Source organism: Trichosurus vulpecula, chromosome 5 (genome assembly GCF_011100635.1).
Source record: "Trichosurus vulpecula isolate mTriVul1 chromosome 5, mTriVul1.pri, whole genome shotgun sequence".
NCBI classification, from domain to species: domain Eukaryota; kingdom Metazoa; phylum Chordata; class Mammalia; order Diprotodontia; family Phalangeridae; genus Trichosurus; species Trichosurus vulpecula.
Window position 1 is genome coordinate 291009502 of NC_050577.1, and position 15520 is coordinate 291025021.

Genomic DNA, 15520 nt, shown 5'->3' on the forward strand with positions numbered 1-15520 from the left:
ATCCTCCCACCCTGGGATATTCATCTCTTCCTCTGAAGTTCTTCTGCTTCTGAACAGAGATCTTATATCTAGCGATCCCATCCTCCTCGTCGCCAAATATATTAGGAAGGCAGAATTTATGATTTCAAAGAGAATCTCATATGTGCCTAAAAGGTCCGGAACCGCAGGATATAAGGAATTCTCTAGGCAGAAGGCAGGAGAACTAAAGCATGTATTTACACTCCACAATAACAAGCCCACAAACCAGCATCCCCATTTTGATATTTTCATCAAAAGCTTCCAGGCCCAATAAGTCTGCCTTACAAGGGTAACCAGAACGCCACAGAGAAGCGAGATGGTATAAGGCAAAATCGTATACATGCTTCCCCTCTACGGTAAGAAGATTACCCACTAGCCTCTAGTCAGCTCTGCTACCAGCAGCTCAGCTTCGGCTGTAGGTGTCTCTGGCTCCAACCGGAAAAGGAAAGGAGGATCTTCAAGCTGTCCTCTCCCCTCTTATAGAGTTTTTGACATCATCAAGCCCCGCCTGAACGACCAGGGCCGATTGGTTCTTGACTTGGCCCCTCCCCCAGCATAGACCACGTTAACACACCTCCCCTCAGCCAGCGCCACGACTCATCACACAGGAAGCTCTGGTCCTGCCCCGGAAGAGCAAGCCCCAGCGTCCAGGGAAGCTCAACGAGGCGAGCTGAGTCATTCAAAGAAAACAAAGTCCATTCTGGCTACAGAGCTCCTTGAAAGCAGGGACTGTTTTGTGTCTTTCTTCATATCCCAAGTGCTTAGCACAGTAGCTGGCACACAGTAGGTGCTTAATAAATGCTCATCAACTGACTGTTTCTTCCTTGGGTTGTCAATGGGTCTGTGATCTTATTTATACGGCTACTCCCTCTAGTGGTTCAGCTCCCACCCATGCCTGCCTGTCCAGAGCATCTCTGGACGATGTCCATTGGTGCTCTTAGTGTATGTAAATGAAAAAAATGTGTGCATTTCCATGCCCTGTATTTGTCATGGGAAAACTAGCTCTCCGGACACATTGGGACATTGGGGTGCTGTCATCAGCAGTCAAGAGGAGGGAAAGAGGCTGGGACAGGGAAGTATCTGACTCAAGCAGACAAAACAAAGGCAGTTGAAACAGAGCCCTATGGATCTGTTAGCCCCCAAAAGAGAATCTTTTGTTGAATGACTAATTGACCTACACTATCAAGACAGATTTAGGACTTAGAGCATCTTCTCCAGGAGTTAAGTAGGCAAGACAAATGTCCCAGTTGGTCCACTCAGATGCACGGTGGAATAGTAAGGTCTTTTCCTAGTGGGTGATTTTAGATGGCAGTCACCGTCCAATGGGAAAATGAGAAGACATGAGCAGGTTGGGATCTCAATGGGGCATCCATGAGTAGTTTGAAGCATGCTTAGGGCTGAGGGGTGACCGGTGTGAAGTTATTAAAGGATATGTGTTCACATGTGGGCATGATTATTGAAATTTAGGGAAACTTAATTTACGTGTGGCAGCTAGGTGGCACAGTAGCTAGAGCGTCAGTCCTGGAGTCAGGAAGACCTGAGTTCAAATCCAGCCTCAGACACTTCCTAGCTGTGTGACCCTGGTCAAGTCACTTCACTCTGCCTCTGTTTCCCCATATGAAAAATGAGCTGGAGAAGGAAATGGCAAAGCATTGCAGTATCTCTGCCAAGAAAACCCCAAAATGGGGTCATGAAGAATCAGAAACAACTAAACAACAATAAAAATTTATGTGTGTATTGAATATATATTTATATGTGTACTTACGTATATACGTGCATAGTATATGTGTGTGTGTATGTATAGATCTAGATATATATATGTCGTTGTTCAGTCATGTCTGATTCTGTGATTCCATCTGGGGTTTTCTTGGCAAAGATACTGGAGTGGTTTGTCATTTCCTTCTCCAGCTCCTTTGGCAGATGAGGAAACCGAGGCAAACGTGGTTAACTGACTTGCCCAGTGTCACACAGCTAGGCACTGTGTGAGGCTAGATTTGAATTCAGAAAGATGAGCCTTTTGACTCCAGGCCCCAGCACTCTATCCACTGTGCCACCTTGCTACCCCTATACACACATACATGCATGCATTCATGCACACATGCACATCTTATACACACATACATACATGCATTCGTGCACACGTGCACACCCTGTACACACATACATACATGCATTCGTGCACACGTGCACACCCTGTACACACATCCATACATGCATTCGTGCGCACGTGCACAGCCTGTACACACATCCATACATGCATTCGTGCACATGTGCACACCCTGTACACACATACATACATGCATCCTTGCACACGTGCACACCATATACACACAAACATGCATGCGTTCATGCACACATGCACAACCTATACACACATACATACATGCGTTCATGCACACGTGCACACCCTATACATGCATTCATGCACACGTGCACACCCTATACACACATCCATACATGCATTCATGCACACGTGCACACATAGACAGCTAGCTTTTATTTAGTGAGAATAATAAATCCTGTGCAGTAATCATAAAATTTGAATTTTCATTGTATATTTCCATTGGGCTGAAACCAATTACCATATTTTACATATAATTACACCTCAAATATTATGAATTCAGATAATACAAACTGCTTGGAGACCTATCTGGGGAGCAAATATGTGATTTTATTAGAATAGGGAATTTCTGCTCAGGAAATTCCCTGTATCAGGGCAGAGCACTAGCCCTAATTGCTGGGACACAGAGGGATTAAGTGACAGGCCCAGGGTCACATGTCAGAGGCGAAACTTGAATCCATGTCTTCTTGACTCTAACAAAAGGTCAGGAACTTTTTGTCCCCAAAACTGACTTGTAAAAATAATTTAGATGAGTTCAGTGTATTTAAATGTGCACATGCACACATATGTCTATACATATGGATATACATAGATATATGCATACACACATGTATATGTGTATGTGTATTTATTATATATTATATAATATGTACATATACTTGATGCTACTCCTTGATGCTCTAAATCTATGTTTGAGAGGATGTGTGGGGACAACAGATGGGGCACCCAACAATTAGAGAGTACTGTGAGATAGTCTAGAATCAAGGGCTATATCATATGGAACTGGAGCTAGGACAAACAGCATATAGAGGATGAAGGTGGGGGATGGAGGCAGGAAGGAAACTGACTTAACTGGAGGAGAATTTTGGCTAAGGAGTATTAGGAGATAAAAGGAGAGATGTGAAGTGTGGAGCATGTTTCTTTTCCTTGGAGAGGTGAAGGACTGCAAGGGCAGAGTATTGTATACACTGTCAGACTTAGTTGCTGTGTCCATGTCTTTCTTTCTTTCCTTCCTTCCTTCTTTCCTTCCTTCCTTCCTTCCTTCCTTCCTTCCTTCCTTCCTTCCTTCCTTCCTTCCTTCTCCCTGCCTCTCTCCCTCCATTCCTTCCTTCCTTCTTCTTTCCTTCCTCTTTCCTTCCTTCCTTCCTTCCTTCCTTCCTTCCTTCCTCCCTCCCTCTCTCTTTTTTCCTCCCTCCCTCCCTTTCTTTCTTCCTTCCTTCCTTCTTTCCTTCCTTCCTTCCCTCCTCCCTCCCTCCCTTTCTCCTTCTGTTCCTCCCCTCTTCCTTCCTTCTTTCCTTTCTTTCTTCCATCCATCCTTTCTTCCTTCATTCTTCCCTCCCTCTCTCTTTCTTTCTTCTTCCCTCCCTTTCTTTCTTTCTTCTTTCTTTTCTTTCTTCCTCCCTCCATCCTTTTCTTTCTTTCCTTCTTCCTTTCTTCCTTCCTTTCTTTCTTCCTCCCTTCCTCTCTCTTTCATCTTTCCTTCCTTCTTCCTTCCTTCTTTTCTTTATTCCTCCCTCCCTCTCTTTCTTTCTTCCTCCCTCCCTCTCTCTTTTTTTCATTATTCCTTCCTTTCTTCCTTTCTCCCTTTCTTCCCTTCCAAAGATGGAGGAAGGTGATAGGATGTAGAAATCATGATATATGAGCCAAAGGCATCAACAAAACATCATTTTTTAAAATAGTTAAATAAATAGTTTTTAAAATATGGAAAAATAACCTTTCTCCCTTGTTTTGTTCTCTCTCTCTCCACCCCTCCTGACCCTATGATTCCAGGTGTTCTCTGCCTGCCAGATAGCCTGACCCTTCACCGAGACCCGCAGAGGCCGAACAAGCCTGGAGAGCTGCCCATGTTCAGCCAGTCAGAGCTAAGGACCATCGAGCAATCCTTGCTGGCCACCAGAGTGGGCAGCATTGCAGAACTGAGTAAGTAAAGAAGGGACTCAGCCTGCTTCTGATCTGGCCAAGTCTCCTTTGTCTTATCACAGACCCTCTCTGTGCCCATACTCAGGGTGTAGGGCCAGGAGGGTATACTTCCAGCAATGAATTAACCAGCTACTACTTGTGGGCTACTATAGGCAAAGAAGTGTGTGAAGAATCTTGAGAGCTAATAATAACTGATACTCATAGAGCATCTTCAAATTTTCAAAGTGATTTGTAAACATCATTTCATAGGATTGTAGACTGAGGCTAGACAGGACCTCAGAAGTCCCTGAGACCAGCCCTGTCATGTTATAGATGAGGAAACAAATGGAACCCAGAGAAATTAAATGACTTGCCCAAGGACACACTGCAAGTAAGGGTCTAAGGCAGGAATTGAACTCAGGCCTTTCTGATTCCAGGTCCGTTTCAGTATTCCCTCTCATTTGAGCCTCACAAGTTTCCTTCATGAAAAAGGTGGCATTTGAGTTGGGTTTTAAAGGATGTGATGGGCAGCTACATGGTGCAATGGATAGAGCACTGGGCTTGGAATCAGGAAGACTCATCTTCATGAGTTCAAATCCAGCCACAGTCACTTACTAGCTGTGTGACCCTGGGCAAGTCACTTCACCCTGCTTGCCTCAGTTTCCTCATCTGTAAAATGAGCTGGAGAAGGAAATGGCAAACTGTTCCAGTATCTTTGCCAAGAAAGCCCCAAATGGGGTCACAAAGAGTTGGACATGACTGGAACAACTGAACAACAAATTAAAGTGCATATAAGAGGCCAATAAAAGGGAAGGGAGTCATTCTTGGCATAGGAAAGAAAAGCCTGAGCAAAGGATAAGCATGTGGTAGGGGCAGTTGGGTTGGAATGTAAAGATCATAAAAGAAAGTAATAGGAAATAAGGCCAGAAAAATAGAGTGGTCCCCACATTGTAGAGAGCCTTGAATGCCAAGATGAAGAGCCTCAACTTGCTCAGGAGGCAGAAAAGAATAAATAAAAAATTCTGAGGAGAGGTATGATGTGACCAGGCCTACGCATAAAAAGGCACAGCTTCCTATGTACAAAAATATTTATAGTGGCTATTTTTGTAGTAGCAAAGAACTGGAAACTAAGAGGGTACCCATCCATTGGGGAATGGCTGAGCAAATTAAGGTACAGGAATTTTTGACAAAATATTATTGTGCCATAAGAAATAATGAAAGGGTTGATTGTGGAGAAATCTGGGAGGATGTATATGAACTGATGCAGAAGGAAGTGAGCAGAACCAGAAGAACCACTTAGAATACAATATGGAAAAAAATAACACCTTTCAAAAACTCAAGAACTCCAGTCAATGCACTAATCACCCATGATTCCCTAGGACAGTCTCTACTTATCCCTTCAGGACTGCTCAGTATGGCACCTGCTTTCCTGACAGTCCAGAGTAAAGAAACTCAAACTGTTTTTACTTAAGATCCCTTGGATTGCCAAGAATCATCCCTTGGTTGATGATTGAATAGTGCATTAATTCCTAATGAAATTGGAGCATTGATCCCAAGGACAGATTAAGCTCATGGGAATTGGATCCTGGAACAGAATTGTCTCTGTACCTCAGGGTACAGGGGTTCTTGCACTTCCTTCTCAATGGGGTAGCTATATAGATGGGTGGATGGATGGATGGATGGTTGGATGGATGGATGGTTGGATGGATGGATGGATGGATGGGTGGGTAGGTGGGTGGATGGTTGGATGTATGTATGGATAAATGGATGGGTAGGTGGTTGGATGGATAGATGGATGGATAAATTAGATAGATAGATAGATGGACAGATAGATAGGCAGAGGGATAATAGATAGTGGATGGATAGGTAGATAGATAAAAACATATAGATAGATGAGTAGGTATAGATTAGAAATAGACATACATACATAAACATACATAGATAGTCCTCAATTAGCTAAATTATATCTATATTTACACACATACATGTATAGCAGAGTAGATAGAGTTGACCTCAGTTGTTTACACACACTACACACACACACACACACACACACACACACACACACACACTCCATATATTTAGCTTATTATAAAAGACCTTAGTAGCCCCCAGATTAGGTGATCAAAGAATCTTAGAGTTAGAATCAGTAGATTGTGAGTTTCTTAGGAGCAGACTGGCTTTTGCCTTTCTCTGTATCTCCAGCACTTAGCACAGTTCCTGACACATAGTCGGTGCTTAATAAATGCTTATTGCATGCTTGATTAGAAGAGATCTTAAAAACCTGTCTCTGTCTCTCTGCTCTCTGTCTGTCTCTGTCTCTGTCTCTCTCTCTCTGTCTCTCTGTCTCTCTCTCTCTCTCTCTCTCTCTCTCTCTTTCTCTCTCTCTCTCTCTCTATTTCATGCAATGAAAGTGAGGGGTAAGTCCAGGGGATCTCTGGTATCTCTGAAACATCTGAAAAATGAAGAGGGGCACTAGATAAAGCCCAGCCAGTACACAACTTTCTTGCCTGGGTGGGATGTCAAGGGCAAGGAAGGAGTCCAAAAGAACTCCAAACATATGGTGATCGCATCCTCCAGGACCGTTGTTACTGTACTGTGAAACTTTGATGGATCTATGGTTTCACTGATGTGGAAATGCCTTCCAGTGGGGCCTATTATAACCCTTCTGTGCATTTTCATTCTGTGTAATTCTTGTCCACCTCTTTCCAAGGGTCCTCCATGGGGGATCTACACAATGTGCTGGTGTCCTTGGGCTCATAGGATCGGAACTTTTGGCTGGAAGGGACTTCAGAGCCAATCTAGTCTGAACCACTCCCTTTATAGAAGAGGAAATTGATGCTCCGAGTGACTGGACCAAAGGCACACAGGTCATAAGAAGTAGGCATGGCACCTGAACCCCTGAGCTCCAACTCCAGAACCAGTATTCTTTACCTAGTATCCTTCTGCATTTTTCAGATGTTTCAGAGATACCAGAGATCCCCTGGACTGACCCCTCACTTTCATTACATGAGAGAGAGAGAGACAGACAGACAGAGAGACAGAGATAGAGAGAGACAGAGACAGAGAGCAGAGAGACAGACAGAGCACACATTTATTAAGTCCTTAATATGTGCCCAGCACTGTGCTAAAAACTATGCAAGCAAGACAGTCCCTACCCTCAAGGAGCATACATTCTAATGGGGGAATACAATATATAAAGGGATACTGGAAAGCAGGGGATAAGGGGAGAGAATTACTCACATGAAGGCAAGGCTATCGGAGAAGGGATAGAGAAGTCCAGAGAATGAGGAATGAAGTCCAAAGTGGATTGAGCGTGGCTTGAGTTGGTCAGATCAGTAGTTCACAATTGGCATGCTATCTATCATATCACTAGTGTTGCTAGATAAGCTGTGAAAATTGTATATTATTGTAGATAACAAAATTTATAAATAATTTTCATATAAATTTTACTAACCCCTCATAAATAGTAAAGTAAGTATGGTATTTTCAGAGTAAACAAAACTAGCCTATTATCTGTGTGTGCTAAACTTCCAAACACATCAAACATTGAACCTGTAGAGCCCTCAACAAAAATGACTTGTCTTTTTGAAAGGAAACTGCACATGTGCAAAGCCTTCAACCCTCCAGTGGTCTTGCCATCTTAAATATTCAGGGTGTCACAGTTTCTCATAACGAAGTTTACTATGCTATAAGCAACAGTTCTTTGAGAACCTTAGGATGAAGTGATCCAAGAGGTGGGGGAAAGAGAAAGGTCAGAGACCAGGGAGGGACTTTAGGCTTCATCTAGGGCAAGAAGGGTGACTATGGCTAGAGAAGAAGGAAAAACCAGAGCCTAGTGGGAAAGAGGCTCATCTACCAACAACCCAACATGCAGACAAAAAGAGACACCTTCTCTATGGCTAGACAAGAAGGAAAAATCAGAGCCTAGTGGGAAAGAGCCTCATCTACCAACTACCCAACATGCAGACAAAAAGAGACACCTTCTCTAGCTTGGTTTCACTGAGATAAATAAATATTGGTTAAGGCCCCACCCAAGGCAATGTTTTAGGCTCTGTGAGCAATTACAAAGAAGTAATGAGGAAATCTCAGTCTTCCTAGGAAGTCAGGGCTACAAATGGGTAAAAAGATATCTGATGATATGAGGCTTCACACGATAAGTAATTTAAGGTAATTTGGAAGAACCAAATCATGAAGCAAAAACTAGAACAAATTATACCAATTTGCTAAATCATGAACTGAATCAAAGTTTTATCTACAGAATTGGAGTATATCAGAGGCAGGACAGGTAGTAGGAGAGAGAAAGTCCCAACTGGAAAGAACCTTAGAACATGGAATGTCAACCCTGGGAGGGCCCCAAGAACAGGGAATGTCAGAGATGGAAGGGTCCTGAGAACTTAGATGATCTGGGCTGAGAGAGACCTCAGGATGCAGTGTCAGAGCTAAGATGTCACTTAGTAATCATTTAGTCTAACTGCCTGACTTTATAGGGAATTGACTCCGAAAGGCTGAGTGCCTTGCCGTGGTTGTGTATTGAGCAAGCTGCATGCTGACCCCTTAACTTTTTTGAACTGGAATTGAATCTTTAAATTTTCTACCATGATAGAGGTTGGCAGGGTGGGGCAACCAGGTCATCAGTCTATTGCCCAGAACAATATTTCATTTAGCTCAAACCCCCAGATAACCCACAAATTACATCACAGCTGAGGCAAGGAGAGGGCATCTGTGACTTAGCTGTGTGACCATTGTCAAGTCACTTATAATTTCTCTGGGCCTCAGTTTCCTCATCCATCAAACGGGGATAATAATGACTTACCCTGTCTAGCAGCCAGGTTTGTTGTAAGGAAAATACTTCATAAACCCTAAAGGACTATATACATGTTAGCTGTTATTATTGGTTCGTGGTTGAGTTAGCAGCCTGATCCTTCTCTCCCTGCACCAACCAGTGGTACTGGGGAATTGGTGTTTAGGCTTCTTGCCATGGCTGCTAGACTTAGCTTGAAGGCTAAAATGAAAGAATGAATGAATGAATGAATGAATGAATGGTGAAAGACAATCAATCCTTCACACCGCCTTTTTGCTAGATCAGCTGTTTTCTCATCTTCTCGAGGACAAAATTTTTAATGTAAAAAAATTGCAGATAGTACCTCCCCCTTGCCCCCATGATAATAATGGTTCTATTAGGATCTCTTGGTTGAGAAAATATATGACTGGGATCCATAGTTTATATGTTGGCTTGTGTTGCTAAATTTATTTTTTTCCCTTCTCTTTCTTTTTATTCTTTGTTCCAAGACATGGCTTCCTAGGAAATGGAGGTGATGGAAAATTTTAAAAATAGCCATAAAATAAGATTTTTTAAAAAAGAAAATATATAAATAGATAGAGACCCTGGTGATACCTCCATGGCCACCAGAGGAGTCCAGGGTTTGCAGCCTAGGCATCACTCTCTATACAGGATGGTCTCAGAGCCTTCTTCCAAATCCAAGATTCTGTCATCTTAGCATCTAGAGCAAGAATTCTTCCTCTGGGTTCATGGACAGATTTCAGGGCATCTGTGAACTTGGATATGGACTTATTTTGACTAACCTCTAACTAAAATTTGGCATTTCCTTCGATTAAAGTTATTCTGAGGAGTCCAAGGATTCACTAGATTGCTGACCAAAAAAAAAAAATACGTTAAGAACTCTTGAATTGGAGTAATCTTCAAAACATTCTGTACAACTCTCTGATTTTACAGATGAGGAAACTTAGGCCCAACCCAAAGTCATACAAGGAGTGTAGTGGAGCCAGAGTGAAAGCCAGTTCCTCTGACTCCAGACCAAGCCTCTTTTCAGCATCGCGTGGCCACAAGTCTAGGAGATTGCAGAGCCCAAGCTGACCCCAAGTTCCCAGCTCCAAATCCAGTGCTTTCCATGCCTCCCAAAGGGGCCTGCTTCTCCTTGCTTCTCCTCCTGACCGTCTCTTTAGGGACTGTCCTCTGCTCCCTGCTCCAGCTCCTTGGCCCATGTCCATAGCCCTCCCTGGCTAACCAGCAAACACACCAGCTGAGAGAGAAGGAAAGGTTTCAGAGCTGCCCCTGGTCAAGATTTCAAGTTTCTCCCTTCCTGTTTAAGATGCAAATTGGCCCATTGTGAGATTTCCTGTCATGTCCATTTACATGATGCCTGCTCCTCTCCCCTTCTCTCCTGTGTGCCCAGCCCAGCTGCCTGGACAGCTGTGCGCGGGGCCCTGGAGAGGTGGCTGCTCAGAGCCCAGGGCCTCCCAGGGCAGCTGGTTATGCTTGGCTGGAGGCCCCAGGTTGCTAAGCTTATATTTGCATTCTCTGCTATTTTATCCTCCCTTGCCCTCTTCCCTCACCCCTGCCCTGGGGGGGAATCTCCCAACAACCTGACCTCTTTAATCTGAAGCTAATTTTCATCATTATGCATTTAGTTGTGGATCTGTATGGTTACTTTATCTGGACATGTGGTATTCAGAGAGAATGTAAGGAGCCTTACAGACTGTCTCATCCAGGCCTTCTGTGACCTGGCCCCCTGTGGCAGTCCGGGGAAGCCCAATGGACCCTTTCTCAGAATAATATTTTTAAATGAAAAACAAAAATACATAGGATTACAAAGGAAGCTATTTATATGGAAATGAAGCCATAAAAATTAAAAAAAAAACAAATTTACAGACTCCAGGTTAAGAACCTCTGATCAAATCCAACCCCTTTGGATGAGACTTGGCAAGGGAGGTCAAGGGGTCTGCCTAAAGACATGCGGTGAATCGGTGACAGAGATGTGGTTAGAACTCCGATGTTCTGACTCTGGTCCGGAATCCTTCCTCTTTACCACAAAAGCTGTTGTGACTGGCTGCTAAGAGCCCATGTTTTGAGAACTGGAATATCGTGCCCTTAAAGAAAGTGTACGAGCATTTATTAAGTGCTTGAAGTATGCTAGGCACTGTACAGACAAGGATAGAAGGAAGCAAACCTTTATTGTCTGCTGTGTGCTAAGAGCTTTGCAAATATTATTTTAGTTGATCTCCAAACAACCCTGAAGAGAAGGTGCTATTTTTAGTCCCATTTTACAGATGAGGAAACTGAGGCAAACAGAGGTTGACTTGTTCAGGGTCACCCAGATACTCAGTGTCTGAGGCTGGATTTAAACTCGGGTCTTCTTGACACCAGGTCCAGTGCTCTATCCACCCAATTGCCCCCTAAAAAGTTTAAATGGTTTAAATGTAAGCTATAGTCGTACCCTAGTCAGTGCAGGCTGAGTCTAACATCTTCGTTCCAAGGAGAAGACTGATTAACAAATATCGCTGAGTGTAGCCCTGTTCTGGGGTCTGTCTCCTTAGAGGCTGTTCTCTGCTCCCTCTTCCTACTCCTTGAGCCACTTTCTGGGGTCTGTGAACTTGGCTTTTAATATTTTTATCACTACAATTCAATAGAAATGGTTTTCTTTGTAATCCTACATACTTCATTTTGGACATTTAAAAACATGATTCTGAAGGGAGTTCTGTTGGCTTCTCCAGACTCACTTCATGCCTGGACTCACTTCATGTCAAGGAGCCGCTGGTGGGTCTTCCTGCTTCAGATCTGCCCTGCGCCAATCCGTTCTCCACTCTGCTGTCAAAGCAATCTTCCTAAGCAATCTGATCATGGCACTCCCCTCTTCAGTCAACTCCTGTGGCTCCCTATGGTCTCCTGAACCACCCACAAAATCCTCTGCTTGGCTTTTAAAACCCTTCCTCAGGTGGCCCCTTTCCACCTTTCCAGTCTTCTCATACCTTACATACCCATACTCTGGAGCGCCATGACTCTGGCCTCCTCACCCTTCCTTAACACGAGACTCAGGGCATTTTCCCTGCTGTCCCCAAAGCCTGGCACACTCTCTCCCTTCATCTTTCCCTTCTGGCTTCCCTGGATTCCTTCAAGTCTCAGCTAAAGTCTGCGGTGCTTCTGCAAGGAGCATATCCTAGTCTTCTTTAGTCTGAGACCCTCCCCCCCCATTTATCCTGCCTACATCTTGCTTGTACATAGTTGTTCACATGTTGTCTCCCCATCAGACCATGAGCCCTCGAGGGCTCTTTTGTTGTGTCAGTGCATGGCACATAGTAGGCTCTTGATCAATGCTAGTGGACTGACTAACTACCAAAGGGGTTCACATCAGAAGAAAGATGAAGAATTGCTGTTGGAATTCTTCCAGCCTGCCAGCCTTTGTTGACATTGGTGTGTTTGTAAGAGATTCTGGGTCCGTTGGTATTAAACCACACAGCCGCTAATAGCAATGGGCTGTTTGGGTGCTCAGGCTGTGAACGGAGCAGTCAGGTATGCAACCTCATTTCTCTGGGTCCGACAAGGACCCAGGGACTCATCGGGTGGCAATGAAGCAACAGTGAGTGTGTGCTTGTGTGTGCCAGAGGAGGGCCTCTGTCCCTGTGGTTCGCATATTAGTCACTAAGCACCATAACTTGCCTAAGGTGGGTATGACTGGGATTGTGTTCCTTGAAATTTCTTGCCCTGTTTTTCCTTCCTTTTGTATCCCTCCCCAAATCAGTCCCTTGGAGGCTAAGGGGATGAGAAGAGGAAATAGAAAAAGATACATGTGAGGGGTTAGGGGAGGCATGGGAGGGTGAGAGGAAGAAGAGGGTGACCATGGGTAGAAAGAAGGAAGTGGCCCTGGGAGAAAGGGAGGAAGCTGGGAAACAGAGGGAAGGCGAGGCGCCTATGTGCCACTTACTAGCTGTGTAGCTTTGGCCAACTCGTTTAACCTCTCTGGTCTCAGTCTCCCAACCCTGGGCATTTTCATGGACTGTTCCGCATGACTAGAATGTTCTCTCTCCTTGTCACCAAATCTTGACTTCCCTGGATTCTTTCAAATCTCAGCAAAAATCCTGCTTTCTGCAAGAAGCCTTTCCCAGCTCCCCCGACTCGACTGTGTTGTTACTGCCTTCTCTCTGAGACTGCCTCCAATCTACCCTATGTATGCCATTGTTCAATCGTTTTCAGTCATGTCTGACTCTCCGTGACCCCATTTGGGGTTTTCTTGGCAGAGACACTAGAGTGGTTTGCCATTTCCTTCTCCAGCTCATTTTACAGATGAGGAAACTGCGGCAAACAGGGTGAAGTGACTTACCCAGGGTTATAGCTAGTAAATGTCTGGGACTAGATTTGAACCCAGGCATTCTTGATTCCAGGCCGGGCGCTCTGTGCACTGTGCCACCTAGCTGCCCAACCCCCCCACACACACACACACACACGCAGAGGGATGACCCTTAAGGTCTCGTTCAGCTCCAGACCTAGGGTCCTTTGATCCTATAATGTTAGGTGAGAATTACAAGAAATATAGATTTTGGCCCAATGTATATTCAGCTCATTACATAGTACATGACAAATGACAATTAAAGCTATATAATAATGAGGTGCAACAGGTAGAATGCAGGACCTGGAGCCAGGAAGACCTGAGTTCAAATCTGGCCTCAGACACTTACTAGCTGTGTGACCCTGGGCAAGTCACTTCACCCTGTCTGCCTCAGTTTCCTCATCTGTAAGATGATCTGGAGAAGGAAATGACAAACCACTCCAGGATCTCTGCCAAGAAAACTCCAAATGGGGTCACAGAGAGTCGGACATGACTGAAGTGATCCGAACAACAACCGTAATAGTATGGCGCTTGTGAAGTAGTGATCTCCCTGTTCCTTGGAGTATTTAAGGAGAAGTTATATGAGCACTGTGACTATAGGTGGTAAATTAGACTCGGTGACCTCTGAGGTCCAAGATTTTTGTGGTTGGCCGTAATGTCCAGCATATTTCCCCCATGCCCATACCCACACGTCCTAATAGGGAGTGTCATTTAGAGATAAAATAATCCTGCCAGCCAGGAGCCTTGGAGAGCATCCCAGCTCAATCAGTTTGGGGGCTTAGGGCTCTCTCCCCCTCTTTCCCTGCAATCCTCTGCATTTCGAGCTCTTTCCCTCCACACTGTTTCCAGCCCTGTATTATCCCTGAAGGACACCCTGGGTGTTACTGTCCATCAGAGGCTTTTAGCTTTTGCTACAATACCTGCAGCCTTACTTATCACAAAATAAATTCCTCCAGCCCAAGGAAAGCAGGATTTTTCTGGCATGAAAAGATGTACATTTATACAAAGCAATATTAGAAAGTGTCGATCTTCCATCATTCCAGCCTGCCTTGTCTAGGGAAGACAATTTGGTACCCAGGAAAGAGCCCTGAGTTTGAAGTAGGAATCACGGCTCTGAAGTTTCCTCATTGTGTGACCTTGGAAAAGTTACTTAGCTGTTCTTAGAACAGCTTTTAAAGGCAGGTGCAGGTATGCAAAAGTGGCTAGGTGGTGCAGTGGAGAGAGTGCTGGGCCTGGAGTCAGGACAACTCATCTTCATGAGTTCAAATCTCATCTCAGACACTTACAGGCCGTGTGACCCTGGGCAAGTCACTTCACCCTCTTTGCCTCAGTTTCCTCATTTGGAAAGTGAGCTAGAGAAGGAAATGGCAACATTGCAGTATCTTTGCCCAAAAACATCCAAATGGCCTCTGATTTCATAATCATCTTTGTTGATTAATGCCAACAGAGTCCCTAAAATGGAGCTTCTGAGCAGTGACTCACAAATCATCTTTGGTCACTCCAGAGCTAACTCATTCTTAATTTGATCCTTCTGGCCTCCCTCCTCTTAGCTCCGTCAGAGACTCTGTAGTATCTGGTTGCTAGGAGTTTCTACCTAGTGATTTTTGGAGCCCACACAGTCTTCCCATTCAAGCTTCACAGGGTCTCAGGGTTTGGAAGGAAACCTTGGACAGCATCTGGTCCAAGCTGGCCTCCACAGCATCCTTCACAGGTGGTCACCCAGACTCATGTGAAGACCCGACCCTTTCCATTTTGTGTTATGGGGGAAGGAAAGGCTTGAATTCAGAGTATGGCAGGGCACAGGAGACCCTTTCTCCAGGTCCCATCTTCCCTCCCTCCCACTTTTCCCCTGAGAGACTTATTTTATCCTTATAAAATGAGACATCTTTCTCATCTTCTCCAGATAGTACAGTTCAAAGGACAAAAGCAAGATTGTACAAGCCAATGAATACTGACCAAGGACTGGAGAACTAAACTCGAGTTCCAGCACTGTTAGGAATTTACTATGTCAGTCGAGGCCAGTCTATAAACATTAATTAAGCTCCAACGTGACCTCAACTTAGCACTTCATTTCTCTAGGTTTCCTTATCTGGGAATTAGGTGTTGGTGGGGTGATCCAGGATTGCTTGAGCTGGAA

The 15520-nt window shown here is 44.4% G+C and overlaps 1 protein-coding gene across 1 annotated transcript in view; it reads left to right on the top strand.

The window, feature by feature from the left end:
• BTBD11 (BTB domain containing 11) overlaps window positions 1-15520 on the top strand; it is a 365146-nt gene that overhangs the window by 257415 nt on the left and 92211 nt on the right. The window contains 1 exon segment of the mRNA XM_036760805.1: window positions 4130-4279. Within this exon segment, the coding sequence (XP_036616700.1) occupies window positions 4130-4279 (150 nt within the window).